At 40.4% G+C, this 23882-nt stretch overlaps 2 protein-coding genes across 3 annotated transcripts; both read left to right on the top strand.

Moving 5' to 3' along the window:
• The first annotated feature begins 1475 nt into the window (after positions 1–1475).
• Positions 1476–9807, top strand: LOC139539671 (lipoprotein lipase-like). Its single transcript, XM_071342838.1, has 10 exons — positions 1476–1736; positions 2938–3119; positions 3438–3617; positions 5249–5360; positions 5789–6022; positions 6308–6553; positions 7559–7679; positions 7922–8104; positions 8286–8393; positions 8528–9807. Exons 1-10 carry the CDS (start codon positions 1643–1645, stop codon positions 8577–8579), a joined length of 1512 nt encoding a protein of 503 aa, XP_071198939.1. The 5' UTR covers positions 1476–1642; the 3' UTR covers positions 8580–9807.
• Positions 9808–15102: 5295 nt separating this feature from the next.
• Positions 15103–22907, top strand: LOC139539668 (lipoprotein lipase-like). 2 transcript variants are annotated; one of them, XM_071342835.1, is made up of 9 exons: positions 15103–15382; positions 17079–17275; positions 17397–17576; positions 19279–19390; positions 19536–19769; positions 20705–21068; positions 21319–21537; positions 21872–21970; positions 22080–22907. In XM_071342835.1, the coding sequence occupies exons 1-8, from the start codon at positions 15286–15288 to the stop codon at positions 21963–21965; spliced, it is 1497 nt and encodes a 498-aa protein (XP_071198936.1). In that variant the 5' UTR covers positions 15103–15285; the 3' UTR covers positions 21966–21970; positions 22080–22907. The 2 variants fall into 2 exon arrangements, with proteins under 2 accessions (XP_071198936.1, XP_071198938.1); XM_071342837.1 differs by having other exon boundaries at positions 15281–15382; positions 16133–17275.
• The last annotated feature ends 975 nt before the right edge of the window (positions 22908–23882 follow it).

Here is a 23882-nt window from a genome sequence, read left to right as displayed (position 1 = left end):
GAGTTATATATTCTCTGTTCATAACACCAGTCATACTGGTCACACTAATTTCCCACCCACACCACTGCCTCTCCCCCAGTGTAATTTCAATCTCACAATTTATTTTGTGCTACATGCAAAAAAGATTAAAGTTAATAGAACCTTAAAACTGTTCAGCTGCCAACATACTATATAAATTGTGTTTTAAACATCTGGTTTTCATAGTCCAATTAAATGAGTTATTTATTGGAGTATGCCAACCCAGTGGGCACAGACATCAATTCAATGTCTATTCCATGTTGGTTCAAGTTATTTCATTGAAATTACATGAAAACAAGGTTGATTCAACCAGTGTGCCCAGTGGGAAGAGACTGCTTTGTGGAGTTTAGTACTGCATAAATTAACATAACGCATTGAAATATGTCCTTCAGAATTTCCACACAGATCTGGTATGCAGGCACACTCACAAGGCACTGTGAGACAGTCTTGTATCATTTGTGAGTCAATCGAGATTTGTCATTGTTTCCAAATTCAGCTGATCGACCAATGAGAGAAGGGGCTTGCTTACACAACACACCCATTGCCCTTCTCCTTCACATGGTGTCCACCACGTCGTTCTCAGTAAAGGCAAGTGCCAAGAGTGTAAGACACATCAATTCTGTAATCCCTGTAAGATCAATGCAACATATTTTCGAGTTTTAAAGTATAGCCTATTAGGATATATTTTATAACGGATTTAAATGAGTTATAGCATACCACAAATATGACATTATGCAAGTACATTTCAAATGATATTGACACATTTTATTGAATAAATATTAGTAGGCAAGTTCTTTCAGCACCAATAGTGTCTCTGCATTTAGCAGAATCCTACACACAAAACGTATAACTTTTCGCTATATAGAGATAGATCGAGATATAATTGGACATACATATATTACGATTCATAAATATTGCGGGGGAAAACGCATTGTTACTTAAGACGATGTCACTGGTTCCTCTCAAATGACATTTTAACAAGGCACATGTGTTTTATGAAACACTCTAGTTTGCTGCATTGTGTCTGGTAGGCCTGAATCACAGAAGAGCAATACACTGGAGCATGAGATTGTAGCGACTGCATAGCTCACACACCTATAGAAGCCCATTTCTGACGAATAAAAGTTTTACATTTTTTTATTTTACGAAAAAATATATTGAAAAAAAGTTTAAAACGAATTAGGCTAAAGCATTGAATCTCAAAAGAAATAGCAAGTAAATCAATTTGGTGAACATATTCTAACCATGACAAGATATTATTCTGAAATGAAGGATTACAAGTGAAAGCTATAGAACAGAAATATAACATTTCCACATTTAATGCGCATTGGTGAAGGCACAGAGTTGCGAATGATTTTTGTTGCGATTTTGCATTTGGAACCAGCCCACTTATTTCAGACCAATGGAGTTTGTTTATTCAAATGAGCCTCTCTTAAAGACAACTTGGGCGGCAATTGTGGCAGACTTCGTAAGAAAGTTTACTCTCTGATCACAGTCAGACCACAGTTTTTAACCGGAGCTGTGTTCCTACTGACTTATACAATTGGATCTACTACTCCTAAACCAATTTTCAAGGAACTTTTCATTCGGGACTTGACAGAGAAACCTCTATATCAACAATAATATGGGAAAAGAAAATACCTATTTGGTCACCGTTTGGATAATTCTTGCAAATATCTGTGCATCTTTTTCAAGTACACCAGAACAAACACTTTTTGGTAAGTAAGGGATATGTCTCCTGTTTGTAGAGCTGACTTTGGCTTTGTTAGAGAGAGGTTAAATAAATACATTATTTTCCTGGGGGCTGACTAGCCATCTGACATTACGGGCAAATGCCAGATGGGTTGGTCAAGTTTTTTTGTCCAGTGGGCCTGTCTAACTTGTTTGTTTTTTTGCACAAAAGTATAATTACTTTGCTAATAATGGGTTCCTCAAGGAAAAATTGGTCCAGTGTGAGGGCCTCAAGAAAAATAATGGTCTGGTGTGTTAGAAATGCCAGGGCTGATTTCTGGTCCCAGTCTGCTCCTAGTTGAATTTCTGCCATAAAATAAACTCTCAAGCCACCTGGAAGGAGTATAATTGGTGCAGCCATCTCCAACTGACCCATAGTAACCCAGAAAATAGTTTATAAAGTTGTCAGACCTACCTACCCCACTCTTTTGTTTAGGCTGCGCAGTGGGAGCTCTTTCCAACCATTGCAACAACAAGAATTCGATCAGAAAGAAAATGAGGCATTTTCATGGCAGATAATTATTTGCAAATTCAAGTGCAATTACAACAATACTTTGAGAACTAAAATATGTTAGCATTTTTTTATGCAAAATAACTATTTTCCATTTGTTTGACACATTTTTGCATAATAACACACACACATATATACTCTATATATATATTATAATTAACATTATATTCAATATTTAATGTGGTCGATAGGCTTATTTGTGATTTGTTTTGTGTGAAATAGCATTACTAGAAAATGTGGAATCATGAATGAATGTTTGGTTGGTAGAAATGCAAGTGGCAAAAGGGGGCGACACTTGACTGTTAAAACGTTTCATGATATATTTTATCATGCTGTTAATTGGACTAGATTATACCAATTGATAAACTGATAGATTCTGCAGATTGTGTTTTGTAATTATTTTCTTCCAAGATAGTCAGTGTGTGAATATAAAAAGCTGAATTGCCACCACTTGAAAGATCCAATAAAAAATACTGGAATTTGTTTCCTTGAAAGGAATTGTAGATGCTGGATCTGATTTGTCATGCAAATCAGAAGTACATTTTTGGTAGTGGTAAAGGCTTTGAATTTCTAGTGCCGTTGAGCAAGGCACTTAACACTAATTTGTCCTGTAAATTGCTCTAGATAAGAGTGCCTGCTATATGACCCAAAAAATGTCAAAATCATCACTCATGCAGGTAACAACAACTCTACTGAATGGCTTGAGGACTTCACTGACATTGTATCCAAGTTCTCCCTGAGAACCGCTGAGGTACCAGATGATGACCTGTGCTACATTGTTCCTGGCCAGCCCTTAACCATCCCAGAGTGTGAATTCAACTCTGAGACTCAGACGTTTGTGGTTATTCATGGATGGACGGTAAAAAGCTTTGACATTCTATTATAATTGATTACCACTAAAGCATAAATTGTTTACCATCATTTGAATAAGCTGTATTGTTTATATTATGAGCGAATTAACTCAACAATAATTGTCCCTAAAAATAGATTCAGCAATGATAACTAGATGCATGATGAGAAGCCTCCCACTGTCCCTAGTTATAACGCTCCAGTGCTCATTCATGTGTTAAAGTGCTGACACTTGGCTGGTCTTCAATCAGTGCAGTGAGCAGACAATGGGGGATAGGGCCACAGTGGGTCACGCCAGCCACTGACCCCAGAACTGTGTCTCCTCCAGGTCACAGGGCTGTTTGAGAGCTGGGTCCCTAAGCTGGTGACAGCGCTGTATGAGAGGGAGCCCAAGGCCAACGTTATCGTGGTGGACTGGCTGACCCGGGCCCAGCAGCACTACCCTACCTCCGCCGCTTACACCAAGCTGGTGGGCAGAGACGTGGCCAAGTTTGTCAACTGGCTGCAGGTAAGTGATCTCAAGGTCACTGTGAACACAGGAAATAATATAATATTAACTGGGTGGTTCGAGCCTGAATGCTGATTGGCCGAAAGCCGTGGTATATCAGACCGTATACCACGTTTATGTCAATTTTTTTTTTTAAAGCTCTAATTAATTTGGTAACCAGTTTATAATAGCAATAAGGCACCTGGCATTGGTAATATACCACAGCTAAGGGCTGTATCCAGGCACTCAGCGTTGCGTCGTGCTAAGGACTGCCCTTAGTCGTGGTATATTGGCTATATACAACACCCCCTCGGCCCTTATTGCTTAAATATAAGCTTCACACAATGGCCTGATTTCTAACTTGAGATCAGACTTTCAGGCAGTAGTGTAAATGGGTGAGTTGAACAAAAGTTGCATCTGAAGTTTGGAATCGATCTAGTTATTAAAAATACACTGAACAAAAATATAAACGCAACATGTAGATTGTTTATCCCATGTTTCATGAGCTTAAATAAAATATCCCAGAAATGTTCCATAGTCACAAAAAGCTTATTTCTCTAAAATGTTGTGCACACATTTGTTTACATCCATGTTAGTGAGCATTTCTCCTTTGCCAAGTTAATCCAACCCCCTGACAGGTTTGGCATATCAAGAAACAGCATGATCCGTACACAGGTGCACCTTGTGCTGGGGACAATAAAATGCCACTCTAAAATGTGCAGTTTTGTCACGTGTAATTGGCATGCTGACTACAGGAATGTCCACCAGTGCTGTTGCCAGAAAATGTAATGTTAATTTCTCTACCGTAAGCCACCTCCATCGTCGTTTTAGAGAATTTGGCAGTATGTCCAACTGGCCTCACAACCGCAGACCACATGTATGGCGTCATCTGGGCGAGTGGTTTACTGATGACAACCTGGTGAACAGAGTTCCCCATGGTGGTGGTGGGTTTGTAGTATGGGCATGCATAAGCTACGGAGAATGAACACAATTGCATTTTATCGATGGCAATTTAAATGCACAAAGATACTGTGACGAGATACTGTGACGAGGCCCATTGTGAGGCAATAAAAAATAAAAAAAAGATATCTGTGACCAACAGATGCATATCTGTATTCCCAGTGATGTGAAATCGATAGATTAGGCCCTAATAAATGTATTTCAAATGACTGATTTCCTTATATGAACTGTAACTCAGTCAAATCTGTGAAATGAATGCGTGTTGCGTTTATGTTTTTGTTCAGTATACTGTATATTACTGGTGATGCAATGTTTTAGAAGTCAGAGTTGTGGATGTGTTTTCCTCCTGGTTCTGATTTGTATGCCTCATAAAGGCTTTTTACTGCCATGTTGTTGATCCACATCATTACACAGAACATTATTGATAGAAGCGGCACGTGGAGCTAGTGAAGCATATCCTCTGCTAGAAAAATACTTTAGGGCGAGGGAGGACACATTGGTATGATAAACCGCCTGAAATGGTTACATGTGAAAGCGGACAGTATAACTGACGGAACAGAATATACTTGAAAGGGTGTTAGCATCGCATAACCATGGCATAAGAGGTTTTACAGCTAAGTCTTTACACAGTCACAACATACTTGACAGTTTAGGAATTAGGAATAAACCATGTTTGTTTTCCTTCTTGTCAGAAAACACTGGACTACCCCTGGGAGAGGATACATCTGCTGGGATACAGTCTGGGGGCTCATGTAGCCGGCATCGCCGGTCTCCTCACCAACCACAAAGTCAGCAGGATCACAGGTGAGCAGACAGTCCTTCTCTGCTGAAGAGGTTTTATTGTTTGTCTATCAGTCTGTCATTACATGTACCATGGATGCAAACATACATGCATAGGCCTACATATGCAAGTTCTATCTCAATGAATTTAGCCTCAATAGTCCCTGAATTTGTCTCCATAAAGTTTACTCAACTATGAAATCTCTTTGACCTGCTTAGAATATTAACATATTTATCCCTAAACCAGATCAGGCCCTGGAGGCAGCAGACCATTAAACACCATAATCACATCCATTGAGTACATTGTGGCTTTACTTCAGTGCTGGAAGCACACTGAGGCTTTTGCCTGCATGTTCTCATGTACAGTATTACAGATGGACTGTGACTGTTCTCTCCCTCTCTCCCTCTCTCTCTCTACTTCCCCCTTCTCTCTCCTTCCATCTGTCTCCCAGGTTTGGACCCAGCCGGCCCGACCTTTGAGCACGCTGACACCCAGAGCACCCTGTCCCCTGATGATGCTCTCTTCGTGGACGTCCTGCACACCAACACCCGGGGCTCCCCAGACCGCAGCATCGGCATCCAGAGACCGGTGGGCCATGTGGACATCTACCCCAACGGAGGAACCTTCCAGCCAGGCTGTGACCTGCAGAACACCATGATGATGATTGCCACCACAGGCATCCATAGTACGTACTGTAATTTAACACTGCAATGTAATAAAATCACACTCTGTTATTACAGTGTAGTAAATCTTCACGAGGCGTGTTCCTTTAAGTTTGAATAGCTGCATCAGATACTTTGACCTCATTAAAAGTGTCATTTTCAATGTCTTAACTTTTCTTTAACTTTAAGTCTGAATAAGCAAATGTCCCAGACATGGTTGCACAGTTAGTCCGGTGTATATCAGAGAATCAGCCAGTGATTCAGTCATCATGGTCCTAATGGTGTTGTTTTATGTGGGTCCTGTGTAGATATGGACCAGATTGTGAAGTGTTCCCACGAGCGCTCCATCCACCTGTTCATCGACTCGCTGGTGAATGCAGCAGAGCATCAGAGCATGGCCTACCGCTGCAGCTCCAAGGAGGCCTTCATGAAGGGCATGTGTCTCAACTGCCGCAAGAACCGTTGCAACAAGGTGGGCTACGGCGTCAACAAGGTCCGCCTGCCCCGGAGCACCAAGATGTACCTCAAGACCCGCGAGATGATGCCCTTCAAACGTAAGAGCGAGAGAGATGTAGGGGAATTGTTTTAGGATGAGAGAGCACGCATGCACAAAGGAACAATTGGATTAATCTTTGTCACAACAGAAGGTTCATTCCCTAGCACTAAAATAGATTTTCATAAGTTAAGACTTGATGTACATTTGTTACCAAATCCTCAATGTATTGGTCCAGAAGTCTGAATGTAGTTACGGTAGTGGTGGCATGGAGCTAGGCTTAGCTCAAGCTGGCCTTGAGAGCTTTAACTGAACACTGAGTCTCTTTACCAGGCCATGTATGTCACATTAGTACAACGGCCCCCCAGTGCACATACTGTACCAGTACTAGATAACCCTGTTCAAACAGTGTGACTTCTGAAGTCTACACAAGTCCCTCCTTTATCAGTCCCTCCTGACTCCCTATCCATAAAAGATTCCATAACATATGTCCAGCCTGCGTCCATTTTTCACCCCCCTCACCCCACTATTGTAGGATTGGCACAGTCTAACACATCTGATACGTTAGTGGCATCAAGGTCAAACCAAAACAAGCAGGGGGGATAAAACAAGGTTTATGGTGCAAGCCATGAAAGTCACATTAGAGTGAGGCTATTAGTATTTCAGTAGTTTGGTAACTTGACACCACTGCGCGTGATTGCTTAGGGTGGAAAGTTAGAGGATACTTTACATGCCAATTCTATTCGTTAATGCTTAATCTGCAGTTAAGCATTTTCCTACCCTTAGTCACCCTTAGTCATGGCAGTAATTAATAATATGGGTATGTAAAGACAGGTCATAATCATGGAGGTACTACAGTTCTGTGGGAGCAGAATAAGGATCTTTAGCTTTAACTGTGGGCATCAGTGATGGGATAATGTCCACATGCCACAAACACTTCAAACAGTTGGAGAATATGTCTCAACCGGGCACACTGCAGGTATTTGCATCGGCAAACATACTCAGGGTTTCAGACGTCTGTGTGTGGCGTGGTTCTAAATGAAGGTCTCCGTCATTCTTTCCCCAGTTTTCCATTACCAAGTGAAGGTGCATTTCTTCAGCAGCGAGAAACTGGACTACACTGAGCAGCCCATGAAAATCTCTCTGTACGGAACTCATGATGAGAAGACAGACATTCCCTACATCATGTACGTATAGTCTGATATTAAAGAAAATAATAAAATCATTATTATTATTATTTATTTTTTATATACTTAGTTGTCCAGAAATGCTTGATATAATTTCTAAACATATCCAAACTTACAAATATCATACACTGACATAATTAACCCCAGAGATAACATCTCGTCGCCTCTCCTCAGCTGGGTACTGTATACAGTACAGAAGGTGAAATGACCCCCTAACCGTTGACCTGTGTGTGACCCCTCAGGCCCTTCCTGAACACTAACAGCACTGTGTCCTTCCTGCTGACCACCGACGTGGACATCGGGGAGCTGCTTATGGTCAAGCTGCGTTGGGAGAAAGACGCTTACTTCAGCTGGTCTGACTGGTGGGGTAACAGCAACTTCCACATCCGCAAAATGCGTGTCAAGGCCGGGGAGACTCAGTCCAAGTAAGTTATGATGAACTGAATATTCCAATTGATGAGATGAATCAATCAAAACCCAGCAGTACTGTGTACCATATTTGAATATCTTTGACACTGCACATCATCTTTCACATTGCCAGTCTTTGAAGTTGTATGATAAATGTTTCAGAAGGCTTTACTGATAGTCTTTACTGTCTGACTCCAGGGTGATCTTCAGCGCTAAAGATGGAGAGTTTGCCTACCTCGTCAGAGGAAAAGACGACGCAGTCTTTGTCAAATCAAAAGAGGACAACATGAGCCGGAAAGAAAAAACGTAAGAAATCTAGAACATTTTGAAACTTTGTGAAACTTTGATTGCATAAAAATCTATCATATCCAAAGATAGGATTCAGAACTTCCTTCCTCATTTTCTTTTGTGAACTTTTTTTTCTCTTCTCTTATCTTTAGGATGCACAGGCTCAAGATGCAGGGAAGCCTCTTCAAGAAGAACACTGCATGAAGCAGCACTTGAATACAGTCTGCACTGCACCCCACAGCCAAAGCTGGATGAAGCCAGGGAGAACGTGCTGGAGAGAAGATAAGGGATGTTAGTCTCTGACATGTACCGTTTTCTGCCTTCCATTCTGTCATGTCATCTCCATCCCCAAGCACAATCTATATCACTTTATCCACTGTGCTGGGAGTCAGTTTATGGGCTTTTTCTTCTATTAACCGTCATCATGGATAGTGTTACAAATGTCATTCTAAAATCATCTTTTTCATGGTTTTGACTTTGTCTAACGTTGCTACATTATCTTTGTAATCCTTCATCTGTGTTCATGTATACAAATCACATCAATGTATTTCTAACCCTGTACTGGGTAGTTCCGATTCAAACTTTTGATTCAAAGAGATTAACATAGCTTCTGCTTTTATGAAAGCTTTTTGACACATTCGGTATGCACACTATAATAGTCATGTCACTAATGTCACATCATGCCTAAACCACTAACCACCACAGGGACCAAAGATGGTGACACTGTCTACTGAGTTGAATATTACAGTGATCCGTGTACATGGCTTTTCAATCAGTGTTATACAGTATATATGAGTTGTTGTAGATTAATTCCCTGCTTGTTCTTTGTGTGCATTTGGTTATTGTGTTTGGCATGGGTCACTTGAAGGGCGTTAATCCACGTCAGTCGATTTGATCATTCAACAACTAGTCAAACTGGATTGTTGTGTTAAGATCAATATTTCATTGGCCACTTGACTTGAGAAGAATAGAGGTCACAAGCAGAAGTTAGCATATCCTGAAAACTTCTATAACTTCCTTTATAGGTCAAAAATTATGTGGAAACAATTACCTTAACCCTATTGGTCAATCATGCCCTTTTGAAAGGTCAAACAAAATGCTACACTAAATACAGAACATATCTGTGAGCCTTTGCAAACATTGGTAGACAGCCCTACATAATAGCCATAATGCATCCCAATAATGTTTCATATTCTATTTATTGAATGTACCTGTATATATTTGTATATTAAGCTGTAATATATTTGGGCAAGTTTCCATTGCTGTCTTTGTTTTTATAGATGAAGCTTTGGGATTTTACACGTGTGGCTTTGGACAGACTGATCAAATTGGTCTCCATGCCAGCTGATGAGTACATTTACTTTTATGAACTGAAATGCAGTGCACTGTATGAAGGAAAATCATGATACTTTAATAAAGTGAGTACATTATACATCTGGGTATTATTGGATTTACTACTCCCCTGATCTACATATTGTGTTCTTGAATTCCTTAAATCTTATTCTAACCCTAGAACATGTAACTAGATACAACATGGAGCTATTCTTAGGACATTATTAAAATCTGTCAACATCACTCAATAGTGTATAATTGTTGGCAATACATAATTTACAAGACTGACTATATAAGCATATAGTCGGCAGGTAGTCTAGTGGTTCGAGGCGAACCAGCACCCGGAGGGTTGCCAGTTTGAATCCCGGGTCTGATGGGGAAAAATTTGTCGGGAAGTGAGCTGGCAACTGGAATCTGGTATCAAACCCTAGATGCCATTGTGCCCTTGAGCAAGGCACTTAACTCAAACAACAACAGCTCCCCTGGCGCCCAGTGTGGCAGCCCCACGCACCTCTCCAAAACTTTATAAGTACAGTATGTGTGTCTTTAGGAGGGGTTGGGTTAAATGCGGAAGTCAAATTTCGGTTGGACCTTGAGTACAATTGACCAAAAAAGCGTTCTTAATCTCTTGATATGATCACATGCTGAACCTAGTGCCATCAATATAGAGGCAGTTGTCATTCACAGGTATTATCAATATTTGCAAATAAGCAAAAGAGAAATAATATATAATTTGATGTGGATGGCTACTGTTGTAATAGCAGTGTTATTACTCCTGTGCTTAACACACAGTGGTCTCATTGTGCCTAATCTGACACCTGCGGCTCATTAAACCTTGCGTCTGACATGTGCTATTAGCACAACATCCACATTAGAGCCTATCATCAGTACCCTAAAATACCAAAACAAGTTACGCAACACATAGTGGCAATACACAGAGAAATAGTTTTGGACCCCAAATTCCCTGAGTTGGAAATACATGGTAGAATTCCATAAAAACAGTGAGGTTATTGGGTAATTATTGGAATTTGGACCATCCAAAAAATAAGGAAACATGATAGGATAGGTATTTTCCCATGACTCACTACTGTGAGTACTGTACAAAACAACATGAGATAGATGACACATTGTCAACATTTTGCTTTAATCCATTCATTAATACACATTTTTCATGGATTAAGAAGATATATCTTGAAAGTATGTGGCGAAAACATGGAAACCCTCTGTCATCCGGTCAATTACAGTCGGATTGAGGAATGACACTGATGTGTTTAAGCAATCCGGTCTGCCTGTGTTCCCTCAGGGGTGATGGGTCTAAGTAGGTGCTGGACAGAGATAGGGTTAGGAAACCTCTTCCCTCCCTTGAGGTCATTGAAATATTTCCTTATTGTGTTTTTGTGTTTGTGTACGACTGTAACCCCTACAAAGATGTGGTTAAAACCTTACTTTTCACTGGACTTATTGTCCCAAAACAGTTGTCCCCAGAATGCCTCTCTAAGATGTTATTGTCATTTTTCCATTGGAGTTCTTATGAAAAGCTCCAAAAAACAAAGCAAACAACATGAGACAAATGTTTGCAGTGAAGATGTAATAGTTCAGAATAATTTTAAAGATGTTCCTAATGGGAAAAAATATCCACTTCTGGCTCATTTAGCTACACAACACACTATACATCACAACCATGATAAATAAACTAGGATATCTTTACAGTTCACATGGTAAGAACTTCCTGAAGCCATTACAACCACACATGTCATTCTTAAAAAGAACCCTGGAAAAAGCAGTCCAGAACAATTTATCACTTCCAAAATTTTGGACAGCAGTTGGCTTCCAAACCACACCATTTTACTGGCTCTTGCAAATCTCTACAGTACAGCTTTCCAACATTATCTCATCAAAACAAACTACGTCACCATAACACTGAATGAGATGCTTCCCTCCAAAATTGAATCAGCTTCCCTCCAGAATTGCAGCACCGTAGCAATGGGGAGTGATTGCATCTGTTTTTCTAATACTGCTGTTCCTGCTTTACAGGGAAACTCGGTCATGTTCCTAGAAAAGCAGCATTAGATTGGATGACAACTGGAACGATACAAGAGCTGCTTTTTCTGGGGGGAGCAGCAGGGGATATGTGTGTTGAATCTGGCAACAGTACAATAAGACACCTTCTGTGGGGATTTTCCCCCCTTTGTCCCACTTGTTCCATAACAACAGCGACAAATACCAGCATCAGAGCCAAACTTTGTTTCCATCTCATTCTGAGCGACCAGGGGCCTCTGATAGGTTTGTCAGGGCATCCATTCTGGACTTTTCCTTGGCGCTTGACAACAATGGTCCACCATAGAGGCTAGACACACTTGCCATGTGCACATTCTTGAAGGAAAGCATGTAACCCTAGCAGGTGACATTATTCTTAGTCCTACGTACACACTGGTGCACTGCTTAGATAATGGAAACCCAGGACTGGTCCAACAGACCTCTGAGGCTGACCAACCACAATTCACACGGACTCCAGATCCCTACTGACTGATACAGTATGTCAAATGTTGAGAAGATCAACGGTCTTAAGTGAGGAAGCGGGTTAAAAACAACTAGGTCTATGTCTTGCTGATTGGTTGTAGGCCTATTCCTCCCACAGTACAACCAGTGGGTGTCCCAGCATAAAGAATCAAACAACAACTAACTAAAAGCATGCATTTGTTCATTTGTTATTAATGTGTACCCACAGAGATCACAGGACAGTTAGGCTACATCTCTGAATGTACCTAAGCAAATGATCAAGCTAAACATCCAATTGAAATTTGCTTTGCAACAGAAAGCAAGTTTGGATAAGCTCAAATGCTGTTTTGTTAGAAAGCGGGGGAGAAATGTTGTTGAAGCGATCTTGCATCATTACTAGACCACAATTTCTACGTAAGTCAAGGGGCTATGGATGTATAACATGGTGAATGGTGGCTAGGGGAAGAGGCTCGGGGAAAGGGGGTAGAGGGGTGGTTGGTTAGGATTGGACTATGATTTATACTGGTCCATCTGGTGTAACGGATGTGAAATGGCTAGCTAGTTAGCGGGTACGCGCTACTAGCATTTCAATCAGTTACGTCACTTGCTCTGAGACTTAAGTAGGGTTTCCCCTTGCTCTGCAAGGGCCGCGGCCTTTGTGGAGCGATGGGTAACGACGCTTCGTGGGCGACCGTTGTTGATGTGTGCAGAGGGTCCCTGGTTCGCGCCCGTGTCGGGGCGAGGGGACGTACTAAAGTTATACTGTTACACTGGCCTCCTCCACTTAGAGCAGTCTTCTGGAACTAAAGACAGTAATGTTGATGACATCACAGGTTTCGCACATTGCTTCTCATAACATGATGTTCCACTTTAGTAGTGCTGCTAAACCCCACATGGCCCACTTAACACATACCTGCTGTAGGAAACAGTCCCCTCAAGCAGACCTAATGTGGGCTGAGGTTCCCCTTGCATGTAAAATGCCATAAAACCCTCTGCACTGTGATATGTTGTATAGGGAAAAAAACATGATCATATGTCCAATAGTTATGGCGTCATGTTATCATAAATCAATTGACAAAATAACTCAAACCCAGCTAGTACATTTGGTTCCTTGGAAGTTGTGGGAACGTATGTTTTTGGTTTCCATTGGCTGTAGGAACGAAGCCATATGTTTCCTGAATGGTGAAAATGAACGTTTTTTAAACATTCTGAGAACAGAAGTGAAAATTTCACCTGTTCTAAGAACATTGGTTTTTAGGATGTAGGGAGATTCTGAAAACGTTTTACTCTGGTTCCTTGACATTTTTCCTGTGAGGTAATATTAACGCTCTGAGATTGAAGTTTTTTAATAACTTCCTTTTTGGGTTAACATTTGGGTTAACTTTTTTGAACTCCAAGCATAGATTGGAGATTCATTTCCTTAGGCATTGTTCACTTTTTATTGTGACATGGCATCAGTGACATTCAAACCTTCTGTTCTCTAGCCATGGAATTAGCCCACTGCGCCACCAGGATGGAGCTAGTATGCCATGTTTTTAAATACATACAAAGCTGTCCATTTGAATTTTTTCAAACACTCCCCCTTTCAAAGGAAGCAAGCTCTAATTAAGATCAGGTGTGGCCAACACACCTGAACACACTTAACAAGAAAGATGATAGAGTTTTGTTGACACTGACAACGGAACTTATATATTTAAGCAATAAGGCCCGGGGGGGTATAGCTAAGGGCTATTCTTAGCACGACGCAATGAGGAGTGCCTGGATACAGCCCTTAGCTGTGGTATATTGGCAATATACCACAAACTAGTTACTTACGTAATTAGAGCAGTAAAAATAAATGTTTTGTCATACCCGTGGTATACGGTCTGATATACCACAGCTTTCAGCCAATCAGCATTCAGGGCTCGAACCACCCAGTTTATAATTTTAAATAACATTCTTAGAACTTCATCTGTCCAGTGTGTGTGATATGATGAAGTAAGTTCCCCTATGTTATTTTATTGTAGGAGAAATGTAAGTTAACTATATGTATTATGAGGCCTAAACTCATAGCATGTCCTTTATATCCATGCTATTGCTCCTTTATGTTATTCTTGGCAGTCTCCTTAGTTTATAGATGTTATGTTAAGCCTATTTCCCCATAGTCACCTGGCACTACTTTGTTGTGTTCCTAATGTTTCCCTTTTTGTATTTCCCTTCCAGACCACCACATCCAATATATCTCCAAGGCCTTACAAGCCACAACTTCTAACACATCCTTCCCACCGGCTTTATAAAACCATCCAACCCCACCTCCACCTGCAATCTCCTTATTTGCATTTTGACGATGAGCCATGGTGGCAGCAGAAGTTAGTCCACCAAAAGCCTAGTCCTTTTCTTCAAGAACCATGAGGAAATGTTATGCTGAAGTACTGAAATTCCCACAGAACGTTTCGTAATGTTCTCTGAACTATTTGAGAACATTCCCAATGTCAAATCAGTTAGAGAACATTACACATATCTAACTGTTTGAACTTTTAGGAAAGGTTCTGTCAAAGCAATGAAATACCAATATTATTTTGTTTGGTCAAGTTCCTTAAATGTGAGTGTTCCCTAAGCCAAGCAACTATCCTGCACCATTCCCAGAAAGTTGTATGGGGAAGCGTTAAATGAACTATTTATTTTCAGGCATGAAACTTCCCTCATGAAGTCAAGAGCAAAGCCATTTGTAGCTATGGGCAACAGCAAATTCAGTCTAGCCAGATCTGATTTAACATTTGCCTGTGCTATTTCACATAGTAAATAACATTCGCTTGAATAAAATTATTAACTTCATTGCCAGTTATCAATGTCTTACATTATACCCTCATTCCCTGCGCAGGGTAAAAGCAACCAATAGGTTTGCGACAGAGGGAGAGGTCCTCTTTAGGAACCGGGCACTTCAAGGTGGTTCAGATAGCAATACTGCGCGCCACAGAACGTACGGAATCTCTTCTAACCGGTGGAAAATTGTCACCATTTTACATTCGATACATTTTTTTAGGGTCTGTGATTGCAAACTTGACATTTCCCCAAATAAGAATTATTAGGTTGAAAAGAAATGAAAGTGTTGCAAGCGCAATGTCTTTACTTTCTTGTGTTAAATTCAGTATTTTATGTCTCGTCTTTGGAAGAGGACCACTACGTTCATACCCTTTGTGAGTAGCTAATCCATGAAATTACTGTTGAGAATTACTATTCTCCGTTTTGTGATCTGATTAGAAAACATTGCATTTGTGCCGCTAAAATGACATTATCTGAAGAATCGAACTTTTCAGATTATTATAAATGTAATTGACAGCCTTTAGATACTGTCACTTAAATGATGAGGCTGTATCAAATTTCTGGGATTTTGTGATGACGTAGACTAAATTGTTAGTATAGGATATGACCTCAAGTATTCGACTGAACGCCCATTCATTCATGCGATTTTTGAGTAAGGTTACTATAATTAGGTATTGAAAAAAATCCTAATGTTGATGTATATTGGACATAAAAGTAGACAAAAGATAATGAACAAAAACAAAAATGCAACATGTGTTGGTCCCATGTTTCATGAGCTGAAATAAAAGATCCCAGAAATGTTCCATACACAAGAATATTATTTCTCTCATTTTGTGCAAAAATGTATTTGTGCAAAAATGTATCCCTGTTAGTGACCATTTTCTCCTTTGCCAAGATAATCCATCCACCTAACAGGTGTGGCATATCAATAAACTGATTAAACAGCATGATCATTACACAGGTGCACCTTGTGCTGGGGGAAAAAGGCCACAAAAATATGCAGTTTTGTCACACAACACAATGCCACAGATGTCTCAAGTTTTGAGGGAAAGTGCAATTGGCATGCTGACTGCAGGAATGTCCACCAGAGCTGTTGAGTTGAATGTTAATTTTTCTACCATAAGCCGCCTCCAACGTGGCAGGAAGTCCAACTGGTAAGTCCAACTGGCCTCACAACCGAAGACCACGTCTAACCACACCAGCCCAGGACCTCCACATCCGGCTTCTTCACCTGTGGGATCGTCTGAGACCAGCCACTCTGACAGTTGATGAGTGTTTCTGTCTGTAATAAAGCCCTGTTGTGGGGAAAAACTCATTCTGATTGGCAGGGCCTGGCTCCCCAGTGGGTGGGCCTATGCCCACCTATGGCTGCTCCCCTACCAGTCATGTGAAATCCATAGATTAGGGCCTAATGAATGTATTTCAATTGACGGATTTCCTTAAATGAACTGTAACTCACTGAAATCATTGCAATTGTTGCATGTTGCATTTATATTTCTGTTCAGTATAGATAGGCTACAGAAACTCAAAGGTTTTATACAAAACTTGATGTAGGTCTTCTGCAATGGTGAAGTAAGACATAAATGTAGTCAGATTGCATATGAATACAAAGGCTATGGTCTATTTATTATTCAAAATATAACGTATTTGTGTCTGCTTTAACCGTCATGGAATGCAACCTCCATTCATTGCAGTGCAGTAGCTTAGTGCTTACCTATAGCCTTGGCCAAGGAGTCCGCTGACCCACTGTGAATGCAGCTACTTTTATACCCTGTGCGATTTGTCAGAGCTAGAGGAACAAAGCTGGGAAAAGCTGTGGTTTCTATGGGATCTGTCTGACCGACTGAACCCTAGTAGCCCCCCTGGTACTGAGGGGCCTGTGCAGTCAGGCATCCCCACCACCACCAGTATGATTTAAGATTAGAAATAGCAGCATGGATCAAAACATTTTATAATCCATAGGCCTACAGCTACTTTCTATTGTCTTGCATTCTGCCTGTCTGGTTTATGGTCCAATTAATATACAAATATTTCTAAAGCCAATGTGTTGTGTTCACATTCCTCTCTTAGATAATTTAATGGACAACTTCAAGGACTTGTTTCAAAAGAACGATGCCACTCCTCATGCCTACACCAAATTCTCCCTCCGGAAGCCATTGATGCCAGAAGATGACATCTGTTACATCATCCCCGGCAACCCAGAGTCTCTCAAAGAATGCACTTTCAACAGCACCTCTAAAACATTCCTTGTGATCCATGGCTGGACAGTAAGCCCCTCCAACCTGTAGCAGCATGTCTGTGACATTAAGTCCTTCACAACTATTGCTCAAGGGCTTGGATTCCCTGTCACTAACAAAAAACATTTGTGCTTTCTCTCTGCTGCAACAGGTGAGCGGCTTGTTTGAGAGCTGGGTGGCCAAACTGGTGTCAGCGCTGTATGAGAGAGAGCAGGATGCCAATGTGATCGTGGTGGACTGGCTGTACGCAGCCCAGAACCACTATCCTGTAGCCGCCCAGAACACCAAGATGGTGGGACAAGAGATCGCTCACTTCATTGACTGGCTGGAGGTTTGTACGATGACTCAACTTCTAAGTCACTGCACTGTTTTTCAGAGAAAGTATAAATGACATGTTATAAACATAGGTAACAAAGTACAAAGATTTACTGTAAATTGTTTCTATTAGGGATGTGATAAATGGAAACATTTTCTTACATTTAAACTGCAATTTTTTGTATCGGTTTTCCATTTAAAATGATAAAAAAAACATTAAATTCCATGTTAATTCACAATGCAGAATAATGGTCCTATTAAGTATGTACAGTGGCTTGCGAAAGTATTCACCCCCCTTGGCAATTTTCCTATTTTGTTGCCTTACAACCTGGAATTAAAATATATTTTGGGGGGGTTTGTATCATTTGATTTACATAACATGCCTACCATTTTGAAGATGCAAAATATGTTTTATTGTGAAACAAACAAGAAAAAAACAAGAAAACTTGAGCATAACATAACTTTTCACCCACCCAAAGTCAATACTTTGTAGAGCCACCTTTTGCAGCAAATACAGCTGCAAGTCTCTTGGGTTATGTCTCTATAAGCTTGGCACATCTAGCCACTGGGATTTATGCCCATTCTTCAAGGCTAAACTGCTCCAGCTCCTTCAAGTTGGATGGGCTCTGCTGGTGTACAGCAATCTTTAAGTCGTACCATAGATTCTCAATTTTATTGAGGTCTGGGCTTTGACTAGGCCATTCCAAGACATTTAAATGTTCCTCTTAAACCACCCGAGTGTTGCTTTAGCATTATGCTTAATTGTTTTTGATGGTAGGCCACTCTGGTAGGCCTACATTATGAGCAAATAGCCACAGTAGCCTACTTGGCCACTGTTAAAACTGTAACTTAAAGGGGATATAGCCTCAATTTTCACAGTAAATGCACACTGGAAGTTGCACAGAATTTTCAGAATGTTCAAGTTTGCGCTCAGCAGACCTGAAATTTGCTCAGTGCTTTAATTTATTTTTGAGGGAACATTGCACGCCACTTACAGACAAGTAAAATGCCTTTCATGTCTCCAGAGAAGGTTTCGTGTTGGCGTTTAAAAAGCCGTGGTTTGTCCTACCCTAACATAAACAAACATGCCGTAGCGGAAGCGTTTTCAAGGGGCCACACACCATTATATCTGAAAAGGGTAATCGATACAGGCTATACCAGTAGCCTATTGTAATTTCCTAATATGAGACAAAAACACCCCCACCCGCTCAGCAACGAAGAGGAGCTTACCCATGCTCACAAGACTGGCCCGAAGATAGCTCTGTATCCTGGCGACATCGGTCCCATGAATAGCCTAAGCCTGGATATTATACATACAGCAGACCGAAGACTGAACACACACTCTTGTCATTAGCAAAGAGAAAGAGCAGGCACTCAGAACCGTGGCTATATGTCTTACTAATCTGAATCTCGCAATGTCTTAATTGTCTTGCATGCCTCGCGGATTCACCTAAGTAGCCTAAAGTTCGCCTCTTCCTGTCTGGTTTTATTTCAATTCAGCAACTTTCCCCCAGGCCTTTTATAGCCATATAGTCTAGTTAGGCTACAACATGGAAGATAACGTTTTGTGATAACTACACTGTGATTTAAATTGTGGGTTAGAGATTTTTCTTAACGTTAAGGATCCCAACTTTGTTTAAATGTTTTAACTTTTAAATGTTCACACTCCTAGTTTCTATGGCAATGAACTTGACACTTTACTCCAATGTGTTTTATAGGAGGCAACCGACATCCCTCTTGAAAACCTCCACCTCATTGGCTACAGTCTGGGTGCTCATGTGGCAAGATTCGCTGGGAGTCACGCCTCTAATAAAGTGGGCAGAATAACTGGTAAATATAATGTCTTATAGAGAAACAAAGACCAGATAATAGCACTGTTGCTAATCATTAGTTGCTTCTTTGGACTGCAAGAACTTTCTTTCATAGGGCTTTGGCTTGTTCCACTACCCACTGATTGGCCCGCTTCTCTTTACAGGTCTTGACCCAGCCGGTCCAGACTTTGAGGGAGAGCATGCTCACCACCGCCTGTCCCCAGATGATGCTCACTTTGTGGACGTTCTTCACACCTTCACGCGGGGCTCTCTGGGCTTCAGCATCGGCATCCAGCAGCCTGTGGGTCATGTGGACATATACCCCAATGGAGGCAGTTTCCAGCCAGGCTGCAATCTGCAAAGCACCCTGGAGACTATTTCCAAATATGGTCTCTTTGGTGAGAATCACATCTAGATATTTTTGTGTGTCACTATAAAATTGGTGACATATTAGACATACACTTAGTGCACAAAATATTAAGGACACCTTCCCAATATTGAGTTGTAGCCTCCCCTTTGTCCTCAGAACAGCCTCAATTGGGGTTGATACACAAGGGAAACTGTTGAGCGTGAGACCCAGCAGCGTTGCAGTTCTTGACACAAACCTTGCACCCACTACCATACCCCGTTCAAAGACACTTACCTATTTTGTCTTGCCCATTCACCCTCGGAATGGCACATATACACAATCCACGTCTCAAGGCTTAACAATCATTCTTTAACCTGTCCCCTCCCCTTCATCTACACTGATTTGAAGTGGATTTAACAAGTGACATCAATAAGGGATCACAGTTTTCACCTGGATTCACCTGGTCAGTCTATGTCATGGAAAGAGCAGGTGTCCTTAATGTTCTGTATACTCAGTGTATATAACAACACTCGCAATCACTTTCCACACAATGACTCTGTTGTCAATTTGTGTACTGATGTATCATTGGCTAAGGCAGACATGTAATTGTCCACTTGTAATTTATTTGAAGATGGCAGGGCTTGTGAACAATAGGGTGGTGAAGTCAGTACAACAATATAACAGAAGTTGCAGTAACTTTGCAGCTAGTCGCTTATTTGTCTTTACGACTAACATTGTAGCTGTCAGCCTGACAAAGGCCCATTCATTACTGTTAAAACAGAGGCCCCCAAACATCACAGCTAGAGATAATCCCTTCAGAAGGTCACCAGCAACATAACTCTTATTGTAGGGCCCCAGATAAAGGTTGATATTACTATCTATAATGGTAATGTTAGGGAAGGAAACTTTCTCCTTCAATTGAGAATCTCAACTCTGGTTTTTGAACGTGGACCAGTAATGCAACTATACCCTTTATGTTCACAGCCATCACTGACATTCCCAGATGTTCCCATGAGCGTTCCATTCACCTGTTCATCGACTCCCTGGTCAACGAGCAGGAGGCCAGCATGGCATATCGCTGCGGGAGCAACGATATGTTCGACCGCGGAATGTGCCTCAGCTGCCGCAAGAACCACTGTAACACCGTGGGCTACAACATCAGAAAGATTCGCATGACACGCAGCATTAAGATGTACACCAAGACCAAAGACTTCATGCCGTTCAGAGTCTATCATTACCAGCTGAAGATCCACTTCTCCAGCAAGGTGGACAGGTCTGAGATGGAGCCTTCACTGACAGTCTCTCTGATTGGAACCAAAGGAGAGGTTGAAGACCTCAAGCTGACACTGTGAGTACCTGCTCCAACAGGTAGTTAAATCCTAAACCATACAACAAAACACATGCTATATCAACATAAGACACCTGACACCATTTATCACGTTTATAATGACATAAGTCTTTATGGTCTATAGCTCAAGTTTTCGTGCTACTGTATTCTATGATTAGACATGACACCTTCACTCAGAGGTAAATTAGCTGTTCTTGTGAAGTGAGGTGACATTAACCTGTTGAGCATCTATGCTCTTTCTCATTGGCAGAAAGGAGAAGATAACGACCAATAAGACCCATTCCTTCCTGTTGGTAGCGGAGAAAGACATAGGTGACCTCCTGATGGTAAAGTTCAAGTGGCAGGAGTCTACTAACTGGTCAGCCTCGTCCATGCTCAAAATGGTGTCATCTTGGTGGTCAGATGACTCTGTGGATTCTGAAGTGGAGGTTCACAAAATACGCATCAGAGTCGGGGAGACGCAGAAAAAGTGAGTTTTGAGAGGCCTAATTTATTTTAAAATCATGAAATGAAGACAATTGTCATCCATAAAATCATTAGAAATATGAACGTTTTGAAAAATCTGTGCAGAAATGGACTGTATGATGTATTCTGTGTGATGCATATGATGCAAAATGCATTATACCGGCTGTATTTCTGTAATTTGAAAGTTTTATATATCTTGAATTTGATTGCTGACATTTAAAACATTTTGGCACTATACCAACAATGGGCTAATAGTTTTTGTGTGGAATTTACCTTAAAAAAATTTTAAGTAGTTGACTTGACCTTTAATATTCTATTCTTGTATGACCCTTTTCCAGGATGGTGTTCTGCATTAAAGGTCCTCATGCCCTCAGCTTACAACAGGAAGTGACGTTTGTAAAATGCAAAATGAATGGGAAAAAACAAACATAAAAAAGGTGATATATATTTTTTTTTTAACAGCAATTTTTTTTCTTCCTGCAATACTTTTTTCCTGCATTATTGCCAGTCAGGGATCCATTGACAAAAATCCTGTTTGTTTTACAGAGTTAACCTCAGGAACCGCTAATATTGAATGTATGGAGCAACGGACGATTGCCCTCCTTCCACTGCCGAAGCACTTAGAAAAATAATTTATACAGCTGTAAATGATTTTGTCATTCAAACTATAGAAATACATTTCCACCTTGTATATAGTGTACAGAAATGTGTTATTACAAATGTGTGAATATTTTTATTTATTTATTTTTTAAGTCTACTTGTGCCACATCAACTACGATGTGGTGCTAAAGGATAGTGAATGCCATCGTCTTTGCTGATTTTCTGGCAACCCCAAAGAGATGGTTCTTATACAAAGTCGTTGGTGCCTCTGACTGACGGCAACCCATAGACAGAATGAGAAGAGGCCTCGAGGTACCTGCAGTTAAAACCTCATGTGTTGCCTATGTTATGCTTAAACTGACAGAGCATTCACCATTGTCGTCCTCAATACTTTGTGATTATAGGATCGGACTCAGTGTGCCTTAAAATAACTTATTGTCAATTAACTTGTCTTAACCTACCGCATGTAATTGTTGATACTGTATGTTTTTTTTCATAGTTATTTGTATCTTTTACATGGTCTTTGAGACAGTAATATTGTGAGGTCCGAAATGCAAATTATTCCCGATAACTTTGTGATTATAGTCAAGCACTTGAGCAATCATGCATTGACTGCTGTTTTTATACAAGTAAATTCATTTGAGACCAGCAATAGTCCGGCCTTTGCAGCCGAATACACTACATATCAATGGGATAACCGTTATTACAATGTTATACAATATTATACCTTTTAAAACAAAAATAATAATTACAACGATTTATACAGAACCCTTACCTCTGTTTCATTGCAAGTGCTTATGTGATGTATTTAACTGACATATCCATGGTTGCTGCTGAACTATAACCCAAATAATGTTAATTTAGCTGTGGATGCCATTTTATAACTGTGAACAGGAAGCTTCTCTGAAATAAGTCAATGAGTGGTTCTTGTAAAGTGAGTCGACATCAACAATAGAAACATGACAGCCTTCCTCAGTAGACTGCACAGTTTACTTTGCATCATAGTTTAAGTTACAGGTAATAATTGGCAGGTAATGAGGATATTAGAAACAATGTTATTGTGATCATATCTAAATGTCAGACTATTTTCAACAGCACTGAGTAGGCTAATTATAACAAATATGATATATTTTGAGATCGGTATTGTAAATCATTGTGACTCATTTAATTTCTGCCTGTTCTATTGAGCCTGTATAAAGGGGAGATGAAACACTTTTGCACTGAAAACGGAGAAAAGGTTACTAAAGCGGTTACTTGCTAAGTGCACCATGTGTAAATACCATGTTGGCATATACTTCTATGGTACAGAATATTACTATATATTTTTTTACCCTCTTTTACCTCTGAAAGTATATCTGCACTCTATTGATACCTGTAAATACTGTATGTGACTATATACTGTACATATTTTAATAAATTGGAACTGCTATTTTGAAGTAGAATGAGTGCTTTAATGGAAAGATAGTTGTAAACATGAACATTTTTCCAGGATCATCCTTAGAAATACTATAAAGTATAAACCCATTCACACATCCAAGCAGAGATAAACAGACAATATCATTCAATAATACACAATCTACATTCAATTTCAGAACATATAACAAAGCTTCCAGTGACTTCCCGCTCCTTAATCTTATTCAAGTAAGGGGTGGCAGGTAGCCTAGTAGTTAAGAGCATTGGGCCAGTAACCGAAGGTCTCTGTTTCAAAATCCCCCAAGCCAACTAGGTAAAAAATCTGCCAATGTGCCC

The sequence above is a fragment of the Salvelinus alpinus genome, chromosome 15 (genome assembly GCF_045679555.1).
Source record: "Salvelinus alpinus chromosome 15, SLU_Salpinus.1, whole genome shotgun sequence".
Lineage (NCBI taxonomy): Eukaryota > Metazoa > Chordata > Actinopteri > Salmoniformes > Salmonidae > Salvelinus > Salvelinus alpinus.
The sequence above is the reverse complement of the archived record's forward strand: the minus strand, read 5'-3'. Positions and strand labels throughout refer to the sequence as shown.

Bases quoted from the DNA above. Each gene is read 5' to 3' on its own strand.
- LOC139539671 (XM_071342838.1), top strand. From the start codon at position 1,643: ATGGGAAAAGAAAATACCTATTTGGTCACCGTTTGGATAATTCTTGCA. The intron at 3,120-3,437 runs GTAAAAAGCTTT...TGTCTCCTCCAG, and splicing joins TGGTTATTCATGGATGGACG to GTCACAGGGCTGTTTGAGAG. The intron at 7,680-7,921 runs GTACGTATAGTC...GTGACCCCTCAG, and splicing joins ACAGACATTCCCTACATCAT to GCCCTTCCTGAACACTAACA.
- LOC139539668 (XM_071342835.1), top strand. From the start codon at position 15,286: ATGAAAGTGTTGCAAGCGCAATGTCTTTACTTTCTTGTGTTAAATTCA. The intron at 17,276-17,396 runs GTAAGCCCCTCC...CTGCTGCAACAG, and splicing joins TTGTGATCCATGGCTGGACA to GTGAGCGGCTTGTTTGAGAG. The intron at 21,538-21,871 runs GTGAGTTTTGAG...ACCCTTTTCCAG, and splicing joins GTCGGGGAGACGCAGAAAAA to GATGGTGTTCTGCATTAAAG.